This window comes from Biomphalaria glabrata, chromosome 9, assembly GCF_947242115.1.
Source record: "Biomphalaria glabrata chromosome 9, xgBioGlab47.1, whole genome shotgun sequence".
Classification (NCBI taxonomy): Eukaryota; Metazoa; Mollusca; class Gastropoda; family Planorbidae; genus Biomphalaria; species Biomphalaria glabrata.
In genome coordinates this window covers 21,160,411-21,182,278 of record NC_074719.1, presented here as the reverse complement: position 1 = coordinate 21,182,278, position 21,868 = coordinate 21,160,411, and the positions used below count along the sequence as shown (strand labels likewise).

General features: G+C 30.0%; 1 protein-coding gene across 4 annotated transcripts in view; it reads left to right on the top strand.

The window, feature by feature from the left end:
- Positions 1-18,097, top strand: part of LOC106054528 (uncharacterized) — a 45,698-nt gene extending 27,601 nt beyond the window's left edge. The window contains exons 13-30 of one of the 4 annotated variants that reach the window (XM_056042286.1): positions 875-890; positions 1,691-1,822; positions 2,341-2,814; positions 7,939-7,971; positions 8,341-8,504; positions 8,665-8,785; positions 9,060-9,247; positions 9,568-9,649; positions 9,800-9,829; positions 10,066-10,229; positions 11,398-11,514; positions 12,457-12,648; positions 12,837-12,903; positions 13,016-13,060; positions 13,420-13,583; positions 14,628-14,744; positions 15,401-15,592; positions 16,788-18,097. In XM_056042286.1, coding sequence (XP_055898261.1) covers positions 875-890; positions 1,691-1,822; positions 2,341-2,814; positions 7,939-7,971; positions 8,341-8,504; positions 8,665-8,785; positions 9,060-9,247; positions 9,568-9,649; positions 9,800-9,829; positions 10,066-10,229; positions 11,398-11,514; positions 12,457-12,648; positions 12,837-12,903; positions 13,016-13,060; positions 13,420-13,583; positions 14,628-14,744; positions 15,401-15,592; positions 16,788-16,859 — 2,370 coding nt within the window. In that variant the 3' untranslated portion in view covers positions 16,860-18,097. Of the gene's footprint in view, positions 1-874; positions 891-1,687; positions 1,823-2,340; positions 2,815-7,938; positions 7,972-8,340; positions 8,505-8,664; positions 8,786-9,059; positions 9,248-9,567; positions 9,650-9,799; positions 9,830-10,065; positions 10,230-11,397; positions 11,515-12,456; positions 12,649-12,836; positions 12,904-13,015; positions 13,061-13,419; positions 13,584-14,627; positions 14,745-15,400; positions 15,593-16,787 lie in introns of all 4 variants that reach the window. The other 3 variants (XM_056042285.1, XM_056042287.1, XM_056042288.1) reach the window with 3 other exon arrangements.
- Positions 18,098-21,868: the final 3,771 nt, after the last annotated feature.

Sequence of the window (21,868 nt, the reverse complement as noted above, 5' to 3'; positions counted from 1 at the left end):
ACTTTTGTTTGTTTAAAAGATAAGTCAACTACATGGTCACAGTGTGAGCAAAGTTACTTTTGTTAAAGACACAAAATTCTCTTCTCTACTGAGATTACTTCTTCGAGTAGTGACTTGAGGTTTACAACTGTGTGCAATTGAAACAAAATTGAGTCAGACATTATTTTTGTAATGTAAATGCTGTTTAACTTAGATATATATTTGTAGTATAGAACTAAGTCGATGAAGAACTAAATCTGTTTGTACCTAGGTGTCTATAAAACCTGGTATGAAAGTTACTTTGACTGTTGTCTAGTGAAGTTGATACATCTTCTTGTTTCTGTACAATTTTAATTTCCTTTCTGAAGTAGTCAAGTTTGAAGTTAATAAGGAACATTTTCTATTAAAACTATGCCTGCATTACAGGTAAGCTGTGAAAGGTTTGTAGATTATTGAAATATGTATATATTTATATATATATATATATAAGCTTTTGTAGGGCATTCAGCTGATAAATTAAGGGTTTGGATTCAAGTCAGTTTTTCATCTCATAGCACAGTTCAGTAGAATCTTTTTTTTTTAAAGGGAAGGAGGCTCAGGATCACATGTGGCAATATGAACAGCTTTTTTTCATTGTGTTGGGCAGATGACATTCACTTGCACATAATACTCCACAATAATCCTAAAGTCTGAAAAGAGCAACTACTCTGGACAGTGTGATGCTCTTTGCCATCTCTACTCATTGAAAGAAATACTTCCTATACTATTTATTGAGATAAAAAAAACACATTGGCCGGGGCAGGGGGGGGGGGTACTTTCAAAACTGAAATAAAAGATAATAAAATAATAATTTAAACTTCATCACCTTATATCAAATGTTTATTTTTTTTAACAGGAGCCTAACAACAAAGGTATGTTTTTATGTGTTTTTCTATCTGTGTTAGTAAGATAATTGTGGTGTTCATAATGTTAACAAGCATGTTGTTCTCCTTTGTTTCAAAGCTTTTAACAGGAAAAGCAATAGTTAGTTTCTGAATCTTTGGGCTTTAGTTCTGAATGCATGTGAATGTTATACAGTTACAACACTAGGGTGCAATGTAGATTATTATTGTTAATAGATAGTGTGTCAACTGTCTGAGGTAAACAGATTCTTTAAACTGTGTAACTGAATGATTATGATTGACTAATTTAAAATACTTTTAGTTGTCCTACTACTTAGTCTATTTTTTTCAATTCAAGATATTGTTAGATGAATAGTATTTTATAAATGTATTTTCATATGTAAAAATTCAGATTTGCAAATATATATATATATATATATATACAGAGCTTTTTTTGTGATGGTACACACCGGTACGGCGTACCAGCACCTTTTTGAAAAAATTATTACTTTTCTTGTATTTTAATGTATATCATTAATTTTTAGTAATTAAAAGTTAGGCACCTAATCACTGAGTACCGGCACCTATTTCTTTTTACAAAAAAAGCACAATATATATATATATAGTTAAACATTTCCAATTGATTTGTTATCCTAGTTTCTTATTCTAGCTTTTGCATAAATCATAATTATTAAATATAGAAAATAATTAGTTAATGATTAATCTCATTGAGAAAGTAAATATTTATAACTAGCACTAAATATAAACTATAGAATTAAAATGTAAAGTTTTACCATGCATAAACCAATTAATTAATTAATTAAAAGAAGAAATGGGAGATGTTAATGAAGATGATGATGGTAGAGAACCAGTTGAAGAAGTTATGGTTGCTGGTGTTGCAAGTATAACCGGAGACAATAATGGAAATCCATATTACACTGCAGAACTTGATGCTTTGGATGGTGAGATTTGACAAACTTATAACCTAGCCAGGAACTTACGCCTTTTTTTTAAATTAATACTTTGATAATAATAAAAAAAAGTTATTGGTTAAGTAATTAATGAAAACTATTGACTAATTTCTTTACTGGTTTTTGTTTTGGATAAAATTACTGAACTATTATATTATTATTTTAAAGTATTTTTTTTTAAATACTCAAAACTATTAGGCCTACTATTTATGAAATATTCAGTTCAAAGTTTTATTGTAGTTCCTGGCTGGCAGAAAAGCTATTTAACCAAGTGTGTGTTTTGAAAGCTATTTTATTATGTAAATAGCAGTATTCACTGTTTAATTGTTTGATAAGCTATGTACATTCCTGTGTTCTGATTTTTAACTGCTTTAAAATATATAACTTCCATTGGATATGAGTTCAGTTAATGTTGTTCTGAATGTTCATTGTGCAAGTGAAACAATGTAGCTAGAAAGTATTGATGATAGTCTCATGTTTCCTTTTTGTTCATGTTTATGGCTCTTCAGAGTCTGCTGTGAATGAAGCTGATGAGAGTGTTACTGCTGACAATCAGTCAGGTGAAACTGGGGGATTGTTTGGAGATGAGGAAGATTCTGGGGAGGGTTCATTGAAAATTCCTACAGATCAGCAAGAGGAGGATGAGCTGAATGCTGCTGATGAAGTGGGTAATGATGAAGATGGTGTAGATGGTGATGAGGTGATAGATGAGAATGCTGAAAAGGACAATGGTAATGAAAAGGAAGAAGAAAAGGAAGCAACTGTTGCTGATGATGAAAATACTGGTGATGCCAGTGGTGACTTGAAAGAAAACTATGACAACACAGTGGATGAAGAAACTAAAGAAGAAAATGCAGAAGAAACAGGTGATGAAAAGAAAGATAATGCCATTGATGAAATAGCAACAGAAGAAGAAAAAAATGAAGATGTGGAAGATAAAGAAAATATAGACACAGTAGATGAGAACATTTCGAGCGACTTAGGTGAGGCAAACACTTTAACAAGTGGAACAACTTCAGCTTCTAGATGTGTTGAAGCATAACCTCCCCTGTATTCTCTGTTACTTTTGTTAGGTAGTCATTTTTCTTTTTACATCACTTTTTTTTTTTTCAAAGTACTTTCTTTTCTATTTTTTTTTCATTGCTTCATAGTATTTAAATCTCAATAAACTTTTATAATGAATTCGGTTGAAAATATAATTTTATAAATTATAATGATTTTATTTAAAATTAAGTACATTTTTAAAAGGTAAATTCAGGATATTTCTTTAAAATTGCTTCTTAAAAACAATATTACATAAAAAATCATATCATTGAATAGTTTTACGAATTATTTATAATTTAGCAATTCAATCTGATGTACTTGAATGATTTCCTTCTAAATATTTTGTAAATTATAATCATTTTACTAACTTATTTGAAACAAAATTTTTTCTTGCTAATTTCTATTCAATATGATCAGCTAATATCTTTGGTTTGCATTTAATAACAAAAGAGTATGAAAAAAAAATGCTTTTATAAGAATTATTTTATGCACTTTTTATTAAGCTAATCTTTTCTTTTCTTTTTTTCTTTATATAAATTTTCTGTTAAACAGTTCTTCTAATACCACATACAATATTTTCAACTGATTTTATGCAAAATATAACCAATGATGAGGCTTAACAAGTAGAAGGGCTGACTTTTATTTTAGGCTAATAACACAATGGCTCAGAATATAAATATGCCATATTTATCCATTTTTCCTTTAAAATTGTTAAGGGGATATTTATGGCATGTAATCTGCTCTGATTTTTTAGATTCAGTTACATTCAAAAGAGCAATAAAATACTGTAAGAGAGAAAAAAAAGATAAAGTGCTGTAGAAAAATATATGGTGAGATAATGGAGCCTAAAGAAAAACAAAAGAAAATAAAAAGAGGAAGATTGAGACACATTTCAAAATAATTCGACAAATCAATGTTAAGCAGGCTATTTTGAGAGATCCCCAAATAAACTAAATAATTAAAATTAATTTGTGCTACAAAGGAAGTAGCTTGGAAAGATAACTATTCAATCAGTGCTAAAAATGCATAATTAAAAAAAATAGATATCAATACTTCCCTATTCTGTGCATGGAATATAACAAAAACCTAGTTATTTTTACATCCACCTTCATTTATTAAAATCCACTGTAAGAAATGAAATATCTTGCAGTAAGGGAATACTTTTTGGAATAATAAATGTCTGTAATATTAATGAGACCTAATAAAACCAATCAATATTCATTTTATTTACCTACAAGCAGCATGGGAATAAGACAAACAAAACAGATTTAGGTAGGTAGATGGATCTTCAAACTGTGACATTTATTAGCCTTTTTATAAATTTAAGGCTAGAAAAGATGAAGATGAAATCTAAATCTACTGTACAACTTAAATGTTTGAAATGTACTAATTTTCCATTATTCTATTACTGTTCATGAATCTTCAGAAAATGTTATAGTTTTCAAATTGTTAAAACTTTATTATTTTTATAACAGAGCATTCAAAGTAGCTTAAAAAGTGTCAGTAATGCTATATGCTTGGTACATACATTGAAAACTTTTAAATTTCTCTCCCCTGGAAAATAATTTTGTCTACCACTGATGCTCTTTTAGGGAAGACAAGCAATGAAGCATGCTAAGGACAAGGTGGACATAGTAAAGAAGCAGAAGTGAAATTTAATAATGTCATTAAATAATTGTAATACTTTTTTATTTCTAAAATATAATAATGATATTTAAATTAGAATGGCTGATTTACTATAATATAAAATCAAAATGTAAAAGATGCTTCATCTTTGGTCTGTTTACAAAACATTTTTGAAAAGGCTGCAGTGATTTATTTTTTTGGAATTCTTCCATAAAATAAGTCATTATTTGTACTGATCTTTTTTTAAAAATAAAATATTAAAATTCTATACTAGGGATGTATGATAATTCAAATTGACATTTTATCTGAGAGTATAACTTATATTAAAAACATGATTCTAATATATTAACTATTTTTATAAATGTAATAATTTGTGGGCTTTGCTATTACAGTTTTATATATAAATATATATTTATATATGATCATTTTTTGGTTATAGAATCAGTAAAGGATCAGTAATGCAGAGACAAATTGTTAAATAGTTTTCACCACTGAAATAAACATTTTATTGCTTTAAGAAGTCTTAGGTGGAGAATCTTATTTCTAGTTTACCTTGGTCTAACTCATGAGTCAAAAAAGTATCAGTATAGAAAATTAAATTTATCTTTATGTAAAATGTAAAAAATGAAACATACTACATAAAACAAATGATGTTGTTGAGCTTAAACTAAAATAATAAGTGTAAATAGATGTTTGGATGCATAAATAGTTATGTTATAGTATAGATGAGCATTTTATCATTAAGAAGCAAAAACATGACAGTGCCAAAATAAATTATTGTAAACATTTAATCCATTTTTATGTAAATATTCTAAATATATGGCCTACATTTAGTACTAATAGAAAATGTTTAATGTTAAGTAGCATGAGCAAGTGTGTGAACACTATATCATTCAATAAATGGGGTACAATCTGTATTAAGTATCTTTTAACTCTGCTCTTCAGCAGACATTTATTTAGGCAACAATGTTTCATTATTTATTGAGACAGACTTGGTGGTAATGGCTGAAAAAAATATTCTTTTGATAAAACTCTAAACAGAGATATATGGATGCTGTATTTCATTAGAAAAAGTAGTGTAATATATTGTATATATATATATATGATGTAATGTACATGATTTATGTTGTTATTTTTTTAAATCAATGTTATTACACCCAAAACAATCAAAACTTATAATAATTTTCATGGTATTCTTTATTTTTATATGCATCACATTTATTGCTTTTGTTAGGTCATTAGAGTTGTTTTTTTTATGTTTAAAATTATTCCTTTTTTTTTTAACTAAGTAAATGATGTTGGTGTGATAAGTGCTGAATTTGAAATAAAGATGGGATTTATTAAATTCAAGATTTAATAACGTCCTTAACTCCACCCACTTTCAATTAGTAGTTGGCATTTTTTTTTTAGAAAACTAAAAAAAGCCAGTCATTGAAAGGCTCTTGCTAAAAGTCTGCCATAGAAACAGATGAACTTTACATCATCTAATTTAATCATGGTGGCATTGAAATGCAGCTTTTATTTCTTAAAATATAATTCCAATTGTTAAAGTATATTATCAGCCTTTCCATACATAAAGCTCAGTAATTTGATGTGAAAGTGTGGTTCTGATATTCTTTCCTTTTTAAAGCACATTCAATGTTCATAATCTACAACGATTTGTTTATACATGTTTTTATTGTAACAATCTTATACTTGTTGTACCACCTGTCTCGGAAGCAAATTTAAAAAAAAATGTGCCATTTTTAAAATCATGGTAACACATTGACAAATGCTACATGTATTTGAATCTATGTGACAAATATGATAGTATTGCTTTCTTTCTAAACAAATAGAGAAAGCTAGTAAATAAATTCCTAACTGTGTGTACTGTTTGCTAATATTTTTTATTCTTTTGTTCTCTATGTACAAAACCAAAGCCAGATAAAGGTTATAGATACTGAAATGCATGCCAGCATGAAATACAATTTTTAATAAATGTGTTTCTCAGAAATAATGGGTCAGCCTTTATAGTATATTTGGCCCAAAATCTATTATTTCTGAATTATTAGGCATGCAAAAACTCTACAATAATATTTAAACCAATCTTTATTATTATGGAGCGGAGTGTCTTTGCATGTAATAATCATGTGCCATGGCTTGAGGATAATGTCATACATTCATACACAAAGCCAATTCAGTTTCCTTTTTTTTTACAGTTCCTCTTATTAGCTTGCAAACTCATCATGGGCAAAACTTGGAAACTGGATACAGATTTTGAAAATGGTTCTAATGATTTTCCTAGGAGTTTAACAAATTCTGGGAAAGCAATTACTTTTTCAAAATGCAATCATCTTAAAATTAAATTTAGTCCATTCTGAACATCACCTGTGGGAATCCCTCATGTATTCAGTAAAGAGTTAATTGAATAAATAGACTTCCAGGAACATTTTGTGCACTTTCTTATGTAGATGGCTGCAAAAATTAAATTGTGACAATATACATATCTATATAATACAATTTATCAATACACATTATCAATACTATATATCTAACTAGACTCTACTATATCTAGATCCATTATCCTAGTCTAGACTACTGTTATTTAATGTTTCCAAGTCTGAAGCTATATCACCAAACTAGAATCTTCTATACTTTGAGTAGATTTATACATTGGCTTAACCAGTTTGTTGGGGGTTTTTTTTGGGGGGGATGGGGGATTTTTTCTTATACATTAGTTATTGAGATTGAAATAATTACTCTTACAAACAGTCATGAGCTTCAAAAGGGAGGAATTTTTTAATATTTTTTTTATGTTACTTGTTTAAATTTATAACTGTTTGACTGATTAGAATTTATCAACTATATACTAAAGTATAACTTCTTGTCAATATCATTAATTATTCTTTCTTTAACTTGTTTACAATCTTTCTATAAACGTATACTGTAGCTCAAACTGTATTCTTTGTGTCCAAAAATAAAGTGTTTATCTAACATAGTTTATAGTTTTTATTCCTACATTCTTATTTGTTACTAAATTTACAGACTTGTAGATTGGTAGAAATTTCATCTATTTTATTAGTAATCTTTGCACTACTATATAACTTTCACAATCTTCCTTACATTTAGAGTGCTTTTTAAAAATTCCACTGTTGTGATGGATTTTTTTAACACTTAAAGTCAATTTAAGGAGTATTATATTTTTTAACTTCCCAAATATCGTACATCGTTTATCAGTTTTAATTATCTTCTTGTACTTATTTTTTTATATATTATATATAAAAAGTATACGAAACTGTAACTCTGAACAGTTTTGAAATAGTAATTAAAAGGCAAACAAAAAGTATGGCATCATCAAAAGAGACTGCAAAATAAACTAAAGCAAAAATCACCTCATCATATCATTTTGATAATACACAAAACTTATCAAGCAACATTGTTTTATTTTCTACTGACAGATTTAATCAATGTGCCAGTAATATTTGTATTAGGTAAGTTTTCCATTTATAGTGTCACTTTTATTCATATTTATAGCTAAATTTTCATTAACTCTGTTGTGATTAAAATAATTCAATACAATAAAGCTTGAGTTGACTTTCAGCATCAATGTAACACATGAAGGGTTGAAAAAGAATTTTTTTAAGCATGAATAAAATGACTAGAAACTCTTTGAGTACATTATTAAAATTTAATGTTAATGCTTGTTTATTTTTAAGTTTTATTGATAAGTTGTTTTTAGCTAACAATTAAAATACCAACAGATAAAGGTTTTAAAAAAATCAGTTACAATTAACATTTTTTTTTTAAACTTTTTATAAGATCCTATGCATTTTTTTGTAAAATTAATTTATTCTCTGAAGGTGGGCCTGGAAGTGGTAAAGGCACACAATGTGCAAATATTGTCAAGAAGTATGGTTTCACTCATTTATCTTCTGGAGATTTATTGAGAGATGAAGTAGCCTCTGGCTCAGAAAGAGGCAAACAGCTCACAGAAATAATGGAGAAAGGAGATCTTGTTCCATTGGTAATAATTTGTATTTATTGTGAGTCAAGACCGTTAAATTGATTTAGATCATTTATATTGACTAATTAAGATTATATTTTTTGCTTAAAAGCATAACTAAAGTATTTAGAAACAATTTACTCATGATTTCTTTAAGACATTATTTTCATTTAATATTCAGGATATTGTATTAGCGCTAATGAAAGATGCCATGAAAGTTTATGCTGGAGTCAGTAAAGGATTTTTGATTGATGGCTACCCCAGAGAAAAAGAACAAGGCATTCGCTTTGAACAAGAAGTAGGTATAATTATGGTGTGCCCAGGGTTTGTAATTCTTATAGAGGGAAAAAGTATACATGTTCTGTTCATTATACAATTGTTTAGATTGGTTTCTCTATAAGTGCAATTTCTTTTTTTGTTTTAATTTATCACTATTTGAGATTACATTGCTTGACACAAATATAAGATGGCATAAAAACAAAAATCAACCGTTATCTTTTAATTCACAAAAATTATAAGAAAAAATTACACATTTTTTAAATTCAAAAAATGTTGTTTGTTTTGAACTGCAGGTAGCTTCTGCCAAGTTTGTTTTATGCTTCAATGTGTCAGATGAAACTATGACCAAGCGTCTAAAAGATCGTGCGCAGTACAGTGGTCGTGTTGATGACAATGATGAGACCATCAAGAAAAGACTGAAAACCTTCCATGATGTCACACAGCCAGTAATTGACCTCTACAACAGCAATGGCAAGCTCAAAATGGTTTGTAACAAGTTTCTTTGTTATAATACTAAATAACAAGGAAGGAAATATATAAGTTATTCATTATTTGTCATTCTTAGTATGCTTTTATATCTAGTATGAACAGAATAATTTCTTTTCCACTATCAAAAATTTAAGACAATACAAATCTATTGTTTGTGGGTTTTTTATTAGTTTTTGGCTGAATGATATAATATATTATTACTTCTTTTATTTTCATTTAAGTTCTAATAGAAATTATTATTAAGACATTGTCTTCAAGTCTTAAGATTAAGGAAGAGTGCAGTATTTAATGTTATTTACACTTTAAAAAAAAACAGATCGATGCTGAAGGCACAACAGATGAAGTATTTGAAATGGTAGACAAAGTTTTTGAAGAAGAAAAGATTCCTCCTTCTAAAGGTAAGAAAAAAATTCTATGGTAGAACAACCATTTACAAATCTTGTTTTACAAGTAGTTTTGGAATGGAATAGAAGTTCTAAATTAGTTGTAAAAACTAATGACTTACTAGAGTTGAAGTTAAATGATATATTTCAAAATTATGTTTACAGATTGCTTTGGAAAAGTTGTTTTTGTTGTTGGTGAGTTGCTTTTAAAAAAAAAATCTCTAGATATATTTGAATTACTTGCTTTTTAATTGCTAACAGACAATTTTATTTCTTCCTTTTCACAATTAAATCAATATAAAACACTATTAATTTATAAGCATTTGATTCATTAAACAAAATTCATATCATCATTGTATTTCTTTAAAACAATTTTTAGTTATGTAGTTTGACACTTAATAATTCCACTGATGTATGCACACTGTAATCAGGTGGACCTGGTAGTGGTAAAGGCACCCAGTGTGATCTCATTGTCCAGAAGTATGGCTACACCCATTTGTCTTCTGGTGACTTACTGAGAGCAGAAGTCCAGTCAGGTTCTGAAAGGGGGAAACAGTTGACAGAAATCATGCAAAAAGGAGAACTGGTATCACTGGTAAGTTGGTTCTAAAAAAAAAAAGCATTTGATGATGGCTTTAAGAAAAAATTTGGGGCATGGTGGCTGAGTGGTTAAGCGCTTGGCTTCCAAACCTTGGGTCTTGGGTTTGAATCCTGGTGAAGACTGGCATTTTGAATTTCGCAAACTCTAATGGGTACCTGACTATAGTTAAGGAAAATAAAGGCAGTTGGTCATAGTGCTGGCCACATGATACCCTGCTTGTTAACCATTGGCCATAGAAATATCTGCCCCATAGATTGAAAGGTCTGAAAGGGAAATTTACTTTGTAAGAAAAGAATAATGCAATTATGCCTTCAAACTCATATCCATGTTGTTTGAAAAAAAATCCAAGAGATATTTGTTCAGAAGAGTATTTGTTGATGCAGAAATTAAAAAAAAATATTTAATTGAAAATTTCATATGCTGAAAATAAAAATCTAAAGGTAATTTAAATGAATGCAAAAAAATTAAGTATAACTAGTATTTAGGGTCAAAAACAATATTTTTAAACCATATACAAAACTCAAATGAATTATTTCTTATGATTACTTACATGAAATAAAAACAATGAGGCATTAAAATAAATTAACAAAAATAAATAAACAAAAAATATAAAGCAGAAAAATTACTGCAAAGCAATACCCCCATAGAGCTATCTATGTGAGAGGAAAAAAAGTTATTCAGACCTTTTATGTAAAATTTGAATTAATTTAAAGATAGCTAGTAAAATACTTTTTACAAAGCTTATATCAACTCACTCTGTCTGGTATATTTGTACAGGTTATTTCTCCCACACCCACTTTTGGATTAAGTTGAGACCTGTAACAATTTTATTGAGATATCTGGATCTATATAGAGAGAAATTCCATGTATTATATTTTGTACATGTTTTTTCTCCCATTTCTCATTCTCAGATCAAGTTGAAGTTTTGCATAATTATTTATTGTCTAAGAGAATACATGAATTAAAAAAAGAAACAATTAGTTAATTAGTGGTAATTAATTAATTGTGTTTATATTAAAGGGATCTTATTCCTGTAGTGTAGAGATAAATGGCAGTGATTTTATGGTTCTTCCCCTTAGACAAACTTTCTTTTTTTTTAAAGTTTGTTTTCTTTTTGTCCTTCATGCTTGTTTAACAATTTTATTTGTTATTTCAACATTAGGATACTGTTCTTCAACTGCTGAAAGAAGCAATGCTTAAGAAAGTTGTGTCCAGTAAAGGCTTTCTTATAGATGGATATCCAAGAGAACTAGAACAAGGTGTTAGATTTGAACAAGAGGTATGTGGGATTGTTTAATCCTAGCAGAACATTTGCTCCAAAACTGTGAATTTGAACAATTATTTTAGTAATAAAATGTCCAGTATTTGTTTCTTTAAAATTTTGTTGTTTTTTTATTATTTCTAATCAGTTGACTGGAAAAATTAAGCTGTTTAATTAATATTTTTTTTTCTCAACTTTTTTACAAAGCTTATATCAACTCACTCTGTCTTTCTGTTTGGTAATTACTAAATTAACTATTGGTAATTAATTATTTTGTTTGGTATCTCGAACACAGGAAAGAAATTGTACTTGACTTAAGCTGAATTAGTCCCCTTAATAGGTTGCTGCTCTAAATTGAAACAAATAATAAATAACTATACAATCTTCTCTAGTCATGAGTACCTCACTACCAGAGTGGTTTGCACGTCTGCCCAAGCGGCATTAGCCACAAGTTTGAATTCAGGTCATTCTCCAATTTTTTTCATAAATGCTTTTAAAAGCCAATTACAATAAAATCCACCCAGATATTCCTTTCTTTCTCCTCCCTTCCATTTTCCCAACTGGTCCAGACAAGTGATAAGATCTTAGCGTAGTGAGAAAACTAAAAGCATGAAGTAGCAATTAACAAAGACAATAGGTAAAAATATTATTAATTAATATTATAAATATTAATAATCGCGCAGATTTATTGTTGTTTGTATAGATCTATTACAAATTTGAATAGCATGACTAATCCAAACTAATTGATACAGTTACACTTCATATAAGCTGGGTTTTTTTAAAAAGTATTTTTTATGTTTTTCTTGTTTCATTGTTGATTTTCAACTTATTTTATTTTTTAACACTGAAAATATATACATCTGTACTTATGCAGATAAATTACATTTTGATTATCTATTTCATTAAATTTGCCATCAGAAAAAGATTAAATTTAAACTTTTAACTGGATGTCTATGACAGATCTGTGCACCACAATTTGTCTTATACTTTGATGTTTCTGATGAGACTATGACCAAAAGATTGTTGGGTAGAGCAGAAACAAGTGGTAGAGCAGATGACAATGCAGAGACAATCAAACAGAGGCTGGTAACGTTCCACGATGTTACCACCCCAGTAATTGATTACTACACAAAGCAGCAAAAAGTTGTACAAGTAAGTTTTGAAACATTTTTTAAAATATTTCTCACTCATTTATTTAGTCTTATTTTGTAATTAATCTTTTTATTGTGAAAGTATTTTTTTACTCTACATTAATTTTTATTAAATAATATTTTTGTCCTATATTGTCTTTCAAACTACATTTTTAACTAAGTTTAAAGCTTGTTTTTTTTTCTTTGTAGGTCAGTGCTGAAAAAGGCAAGGATGAAGTGTTTGTAGAAGTACAGAAAGTGTTTGATGAGGTTGAAGGTCAGTCAACATTAAAAAAAAACAACAGCATTTATTATTATTGCAATAGTTTAAAATATTTTTTTAATAATTCAACTTTTTTATTCCCTTATTTTTTATATTCATTCCTCAGCCAATGAAGCAGCTTTGAAAAGTTCAAAGGTTATATTTGTTATAGGTAAGTACTAAAAATCCTTTTATAATGTTGATAACATCCATGTTTTGTTTTTTTTAAGACCATACAACCTTAAAAGAAGAAAATGGTTTGAAATTTCCCTACAGAAACAAAATTATATCTAAAATAAAAATACCCATAACCTTCTGGAGCCTCATTGGGTACACCTCTGATGACTTTTATAATTATGGTGAGTCAGAAATGTCAAGAGGTCTATAACAGTTGAGTCGAACAAAGGATCTCATCAAAAACAAAGTTTAAATTCTGTTTTTACTTAAACTGAAAAATGTAACATCCAAAGCTCTTAAGGTATTTGTCAAAAATATACACAGTTTGAACAGTTTTGATTCTATTGTACATAGGTGGCCCTGGAAGTGGAAAGGGAACACAGTGTGCAAATATTGTCAAGGATTATGGCTTCTGTCACTTGTCTTCTGGTGACCTCTTGAGAGATGAGGTCAAATCTGGGTCAGAGCGTGGCAAAAGACTAAATGCAATTATGGAAAAAGGAGATCTTGTACCACTGGTCAGTCTGTTAAGTTTTTTTTAATTGTACCACTGGTCATTCTGTTTTGTTTCTTTTTAATTGTACCACTGGTCAGTCATTGAGTTTTTTAAAAATTGTACCACAGGTCAGTCTGTTATGTTTTTTTTTAATTGTACCACTGGTCAGTCTGTTATGTTTTTTTTATATGATTCAAAGTAAATTTTTCTTGATTTCTTCTTTTCTGTGAAAAATCATTTTCTTCCAAAAGTTCTCCACCAACTCTTTTCTTAATGATAATAAGTTATTATTATTATTATTATTATTCAATTTCGCTAAAAATATGTAAATGTTGTATAATGATTTAGTTAAAGAATTACCAAGGCAATTTGAAAGGTGTTCTGTGGTGGTATTTTAAAAAAAAATCACCATTTTACTATACCAATCTAATAGATAGTGGATAAATTTTTAATTAGAAAATAAATGCATTCTATAATGACACACATCTAAAGAAAATATTTCTATTTAATAAATAAAAATGTTCTAAATGTTTAGTTAACTGTATAAATTTGATAAGCTATCTATTACATTCTGATTTCATTGAAAAGCTTATTCAATTTCCCTTTTTATATAGGTTTGGCCTTTAATATAAAGAAAAACAAAAAACTTATCACTACACTTTGTATAAAATAAATGATTGATAACATACAGCCCTTCTACAGTATATTGATAAGATATAGCCCTTCTACAGTACATTGATAACATATAGCCCTTCTACAGTACATTGATAACATATAGCCCTTCTATAGTATATATAGAGAGAGATCTGTGGTAAAACATATTTTTCAGTTTTTTTCAGAAATTTGTACAAGTTTCAATAATGCCTATAAAAACCGAAAAATATTCAACAATTAATTTTGCGCGTGTTGTTGTTAAGCTGACATGTTCGAACTTTTTTTCATCTTTAATATATATATATATATAGATATATATATATATATATATATATATATATATATATCTTTAAAGAAATTATCCCTTGATTAATATGACTTAATGTTGATACAAATATATGCTCATTTCTAGGAAGAAGTGCTACAATTGATGAAAAATGCCATGGTCTCCAATCTGACTAAGACCAACTGTTTCCTGGTGGATGGATATCCCCGAGAATTAGAACAGGGATTAAAATTTGAGAAGGAGGTCCGTACTATTTTGCTGCTATTTTTTACAAAGCTTTTATCAACTCACTCTATCTGTCTGTCTGTGTTAAAAAGCTTGAACATGTTATTCCTCACACACCCATTCGCAGATCAAGTTGAAACAACTTATACAATTCATGAATCAATAAAAAAAAAAAAAAACAATTAGTCAATTAATTACTGGTTATTAATTATTTTGTTTGAAACCCAACAAAGGAAAGTAATCCTTCATTATTCACAAATATGGTTAAACATGTTAGGTTTTGTCCCCTTAAATAATTGTACATTTAATTTCTCCCTCTCTATTTCTCGAATCAAATTGAAAATTTATACAATTATTTATTGTACCTAACAAAGCATAAATCAATTTAAAAATTAACCAATTAGTCAATCAATTGTTGTTAATTATTTTGTTTTTGAAGAAGGGAAATAGCTTTTTAATTCTTGAGTGATATTTTTGTAAGTGTGTTCTTAGATAAGTTTTTTTTTTTTTTTTAACAAAAGGATTTTTTTTATATTGCTTGTTTTTGTTTACTTTTAATGCCAAATACCTATGTTTCATAAATAAAATAAATGAAAAGGAATGAATTACTATGAGCTACATTTTTAGTGTAAAATTTGGTTAGTTAATGAAATAATTCCATTTTTTTGTTTCAGGTTGCACCATGCACCAATGTTTTGTACTTTGATGTCTCAGATGAAACTATGACTTCTCGTCTGCTGGAGCGTGGCAAGAGCAGTGGTAGGGTGGATGATAATGAAGTCACAATCAAAAAGCGGCTTCAGACCTTCCATAATCAAACTAAACCTGTAATTGACTATTATAAAAGATTTGGCAAAGTATGCCAGGTAAGTTTGTTTTTTTCATCACTACTTTAATATTAAATATAATTAACCTTGAACCATAATTGGGTTAATGTAACTGCAATTATGATAAGTCAATAAATCTTTACATTGTGCATTAAGTAGTTTCTAGTTTATGCAATCAATAGATACTGTCATGTCTTGTTTCGGAGTGTTGTCTCTCAAATGACATGATGAACCAATTCCTATAAACATAAATCAATTGTACAAATAGTAGAACTTAACAGACATATACAATTATTGTTAAATAAAGGAAGTGCAGAGATTACTACTGATCAATGAATAATGATCACTGAACAATGACCTCAATACTTATCTTTGCTTTGCTTTTCTAGTTTTCTAAAAAAAAATTTTCTTGATTGTTACATATTTCTGAACTTTTTCTTCAACCTTTTATCTTTTTCTGTCCCTGTTTACATTTTTACTGAAAAATCTCTTCTAGGTCATCTGGAAGAATCTGGTCATCTACATGTGACCTATTAACATGGTCATTCAAACACTTTCTACTTTTAGCATACTTGACTAGCTGTCCACAATGAAAAATTGCAGAATACGTCTAGGGCCTATGTAATTATAAAAAAAAATGCTTTTAAAACAAAATATAAATCTAAGTAGGCCAGAGAAATTATAGAAAGGAAAGATTGAGCAGAGACTGCCACAGTTTAAGCTTATTAAGTCAAGAGACTTTTAGAGACACACTATAATAACCATCTTCTAAACAATGTTTTTTCATTATGCTTAATGAACTTGACAGAGTGAACAATGAAAAATTACCATATTATAATAAAATACAAACATCCTCTGACCAAATTAAACTATACAAATTACTGAGACAAATGAAATTTAAAGTTATTTTATTTAATCTTGTGAACATAAGTTACTATAATATCCCTTTTTGAGACTGTAAATATGAAGTGAAGTAATCCATTTCATTTCCACAAAATTTTTTGGGGGGTATTTTGTACTTTTGGCCAACTGATTTCACATTCCTTTATATTATAATTTATAATAGTCTATCTAGCATTAGCTCATCAGCTAAATAGTTAAATATTCAACCATTGTATTTTCTTTTGTTGCTATAACAAACATTACCAATATTTCTGATGCAAATAAAAAATTTAATAGTTTGAGAAAATTTGCTCTATTTTTTTCTGAATTTTATACTTTATATTTCCTTCAGATTTCAGCTGAAAGTGGAATTGATGAAGTCTATGTGGAAGTTAAAAAATTTATGGAGACCAAGCAATGGTAACTTAAACTGATATCAAGGTTTCTGATATTCTGTGTACCTTTGGAAATTGAGAACTATCCATCAAAACTTTGCTCATACATGTCCATAATTAAAAGAACAATTTTAAAAAGTAATGACAGAGTAAATGTTTCATTTGTGTTTTAGCAATATTGAATCTATTTTATCCACTTACACTTGTTGCTTTGTCTATTGATGAGCATATCTATACATTTTTTAGGTCTATACCCTTTTTAATTGACCTCTTTGTATTAGTTGCAATCAAGATGCAAATAATGTTTGTTTTTTTTTTAAATAATATAAAAAAAACATTAATAAACTGTAAAAATAAGTATCTTGTACAAAGATTGTAGGCTACAATGCAATTAAATGTGTTGTTTCTTGTTTTCAGTATTCATCTGATACTGAAAAAAAAAGTGTTGTTTTTTTTCCATATTCTTGCTGCAATAGATTTTTTTTTAGATATTCCAGGGAAAATGTGTTAAGCCTTAAAAAAAGCACATAAAAAAATCAGCTTTTTTGAATACTTGAATAATATGAAATATTATTATATTGTTGATACTATTGTTTTGTAGTGCCATACTCTCATGTTAATAATTTAAGCCAAAATAAGGGAATTTAGCCAAAACAAAATGTATGTATTTATAACTGTTTAAAAAACTTTTTTAGCTGATATTGTTTTCTATTTAATATTTTTTGGCTTCCAGTTCAATGATGACTCATATTAAAAAATAAATATTGGCTGTGAATTTTCATAAATGTTTACATTATTTAATTTTTTTTTAAATTACTATTATTTATTTTCTAGGTTAATGTACAAATGATTCATTACATTTATTATTACAGTTGTTTTTTTTTTATGTTTGATGCTCTTGTCAAACTTTTTTTTTTATCAAGTTATTAATTGTACTGTGTTTTGCAAGACCATGCATGTCTTTTTATTTGCCATCTATTATTACATATCGAAAATGATTTCCCCACTACTGCTTTGTTGATTCTTAGAATAATCTAATGGTGCTGATCTAATACTTACAACAATGAATTTACATCTCTCCTTCACCAAATATACATTTAAGACACTTAACATATTTTGTTGACAGAATTGGTGTGATCATTTTATTCATTTGTAGATACATTATTTTCTACCCCCTTGATTTGTGATAACCTTTTTTTTTAAAAAAAAAAGCCACATTTTTCTTCTTTCTATTGCTGTATTCAGTAAAGTGAAACCAGACTAATAACACACTTGTTTTGTTTTTATTTCTGAAGTAGACTCAAGTGAATTTGCAAAAGCTAGCTCATCAGTCAAATTAAAGTTGAGAATTAAAAGGTTGGATAAAAAATCTTTGGATAAAAAATCTTGATTATGTGCCTTAAAAAATACATTAGCTGATGGCTTCTGAGGCCTTATTAAGCTTTAAAAAAAGTGGATTTTCATCATGTATTTCAATTTATACTAACAAATCATGCAGGCACCACAATGAAAAAAAGAAAATATATGTTCATCTTGAGACACCTGAATCTCACATAAATTTGTTTAGGATTGGAGCTAACGCTGGCCTTTTGAAACAGTATAACTACTAAGAATTTCTCCAGGCAGTTAGGATTGATTCACTGATTCTTCTTCCATGCTTCTATATCAGGGGTGGGCAACCTTTTTCAACCGAGGGCCGCATTATTAAAATTTGGGTCCAGGCGGGCCGTATATATATATGAGGAATTAAAACAAGAGTTAGCGATTTCTTGAACTAATTTTATGAATAATTTTTTGTTTTTGTTTTGCTATGATCCATTTACATCCATTATTTCAACACGAATGTATAGTAGTACTTAATACGAAGTATATAACTGTTTACTCTCGTGCATAATGTTCCGGAACCATGGAACTAGCTTACTAGTTGTTGTTTTTCTTGTGACTTCTGTCAAATTATCTTCAATAAGCATCGACCTGTTCTAACACTTGATAATTTTCAAACAAAAAAAAAAGCTTTTTCAAAGATGAATGTGGTTACTTAAAATGTGAAAGTTTATGTTTCTTAAAGTGTGGATATACAGCTTCCTGCACCCATAAAACTCCCGCGAAGGAACTGACTATAACTTCCCTTTCAGGTCATAATTTGCTTTGAGGTATGTCATCTGGAGCTGAGTCAGCTTCAGCATGAAATGGTGAACTGAGGCTATTGAAAACTGGTTTCAAGTTCTTGACGTCTTAAAATTTGTTTTAAAATTCCACAATCAAGGAATTCAAATAAGTCTTCTACTTTTCAACCATTTCACTAGAAATAGTTTCATCTTTCAGCTAAGGTAAAATGATAAAGCCTTAATTTCTCTTGCTGGCCTCAAGAAATGGAATAGCTTTGTTTGAAAAGATTTAAGATGCACATACATTTCATGTGCAAACAACATGTTGCGGTGCTTCCAATGATAAACATGTCTTGTCTTCAACTCTTCATTAGAAAAATTAGAAAAAAGGTCACAGTCAATGTCCATCAAGGAACCTAACAATTTCTTCCTTGAGATTCCATATTGATCTAATGATTGGCCAGCGAATACTACTGTGTTACCGAATATCAGAATGTTTTAATTCCAAATATTCACGTACTTTTTGGAACTGCCAGTCGGGGCCGGCCTTGGATACTTGGAGGCCATAGGCAAAGTGAATTTGGTGGCCCCGAATAAAATATAAAAAATACAAAATAGAGAGAAAAAACTAAAATTATGCAATTTATTAAAGACCTAGTGTACTTCGAACAATAACATTGAATTTTCGCTGTTCCTTCTCTATAAATCAAAGTATGTTTCCTTTGCGAGGCCCCCAACAATCATGGACCTTGGCAGCTGCATACTTTGACTATGCCTAAGGATGGCCCTGGGGACGGATGGCCCTGTGCTTAATAGACTAGCATTTAACTTTGTTACATACTACGATTGAATTCAGTGTAGTTTTTTTTTGTAAACTTTCCAGTTACTAATTTATGGTTGGGATATTTTCTTTATTTTATTAAAAATGTTTTTCTCAGTCAAAGCTCCATCAGTTGTTACCCTTTTCTTGTACACGCCAACCCAACTCTTTCAACACAGTTCTTCATAGCATTGAATAAATACTGGCTTGGGCTTATGTCTTTTACTGAATTTATCGAAATATTGCTATTAAATATAATGTTCGTTTACTTTAAACTTTTTATAAGGACGTTTAGAGACAATGTTTCTTTAACCTCTTCATTATAAGTGACAAGAATCAAAAGTTTCAATAATTTGTATAGATATTTACAATTATTTATTTTTAATATATTTGCAATTTTATATGTGTAATGTGTGGGCACACTTGATTTATTTAGGTTTTCGCGGGCTGCATAAAACACTTCGGCGGGCCGCATGTGGCCTGCGGGCTGTATTTGCCCACCCCTGTTTTATATGATGGTCCATTTTGGTGTATCACACTGTCTAACTTTTTCATTTTTAGACTAAGTAACTGAAGATTTATAAATCAGAGAACTCCTTCATACTTGGGAAGACTGCTACTCCAGCTGACAGATAATCTGAAGACGAGTGTTTCACACTGGGCTAGTTGAATGCCCACCCAGGATCTTTAAGATGGGTGTGTTGAATGCATTTGTTCCCAGAGCAACTGGGTAATCCAGTGGGGAGCAGTTTTTGCTCACATTATTAGCCTATCTACTTTCAAAAGAGCATCAGGATGAGGCCATGAGAGCTAGAATCCTTTAGGTCAACACAATTAAAAAGAGAAAAATCTTGAATCCAAACCTTGCCTGTGTAGCAGTATAACCCAACCATGGTTAAGTTTCCATAAGACAACCCTGAGGAAAAAACAGGAAGTTTGTAGAACAAAGGGGAAAGGGAGAGTTATCAAAGTAGTGCCTCAGCCAGGGCAAGGGAGAGTTTACATGATGTAGTGCATCAGCCAGGGCAAGGGAGAGTAAACATAGTGTAGTGCATCAGCCAGGGCAAGGGAGAGTTAACATGAAGTAGTGCCTCAGCCAGGGCAAGGGAGAGTTAACATAGTGTAGTGCATCAGCCAGGGCAAGGGAGAGTTTACATGATGTAGTGCCTCAGCCAGGGCAAGGGAGAGTTAACATAATGTAGTGCATCAGCCAGGGCAAGGGAGAGTTAACATGAAGTAGTGCCTCAGCCAGGGCAAGGGAGAGTTAACATAGTGTAGTGCATCAGCCAGGGCAAGGGAGAGTTAACATGAAGTAGTGCATCATCCAGGGCAAGGGAAAGTTAACATGAAGTAGTGCCTCAGCCAGGGCAAGGGAGAGTTAATATGAAGTAGTGCCTCAACCAAGGCAAGGGAGAGTTAACATGAAGTAGTGCATCAGCCAGGGCAAGGGAGAGTTAACATAGTGTAGTGCCTCAACCAGGGCAAGGGAGAGTTAACATAGTGTAGTGCCTCAACCAAGGCAAGGGAAAGTTAACATGAAGTAGTGCATCAGCCAGGGCAAGGGAGAGTTAACATAGTGTAGTGCCTCAACCAGGGCAAGGGAGAGTTAACATAGTGTAGTGCCTCAACCAGGGCAAGGGAGAGTTAACATAGTGTAGTGCCTCAACTAGGGCAAGGGAGAGTTAACATAGTGTAGTGCCTCAACCAAGGCAAGGGAGAGTTAACATGATGTAGTGCATCAGCCAGGGCAAGGGAAAGTTAACAATAAGTAGTGCCTCAACCAAGGCAAGGGAAAGTTAACATAAAGTAGTACCTCAACCAAGGCATAGAGAGTTAAGATAGTGTAGTGCATCAGCCAGGGCAAGGGAGAGTTAACATGAAGTAGTGCAACAGCCAGGGCAAGGGAAAGTTAACATGAAGTAGTGCATCAGCCAGGGCAAGGGAGAGTTAACATGAAGTAGTGCATCAACCAGGGCAAGGGAGAGTTAACATGAAGTAGTGCATCAGCCAGGGCAAGGGAGAGTTAACATAGTGTAGTGCCTCAACCAGGGCAAGGGAGAGTTAATATGAAGTAGTGCCTCAACCAAGGCAAGGGAAAGTTAACATAGTG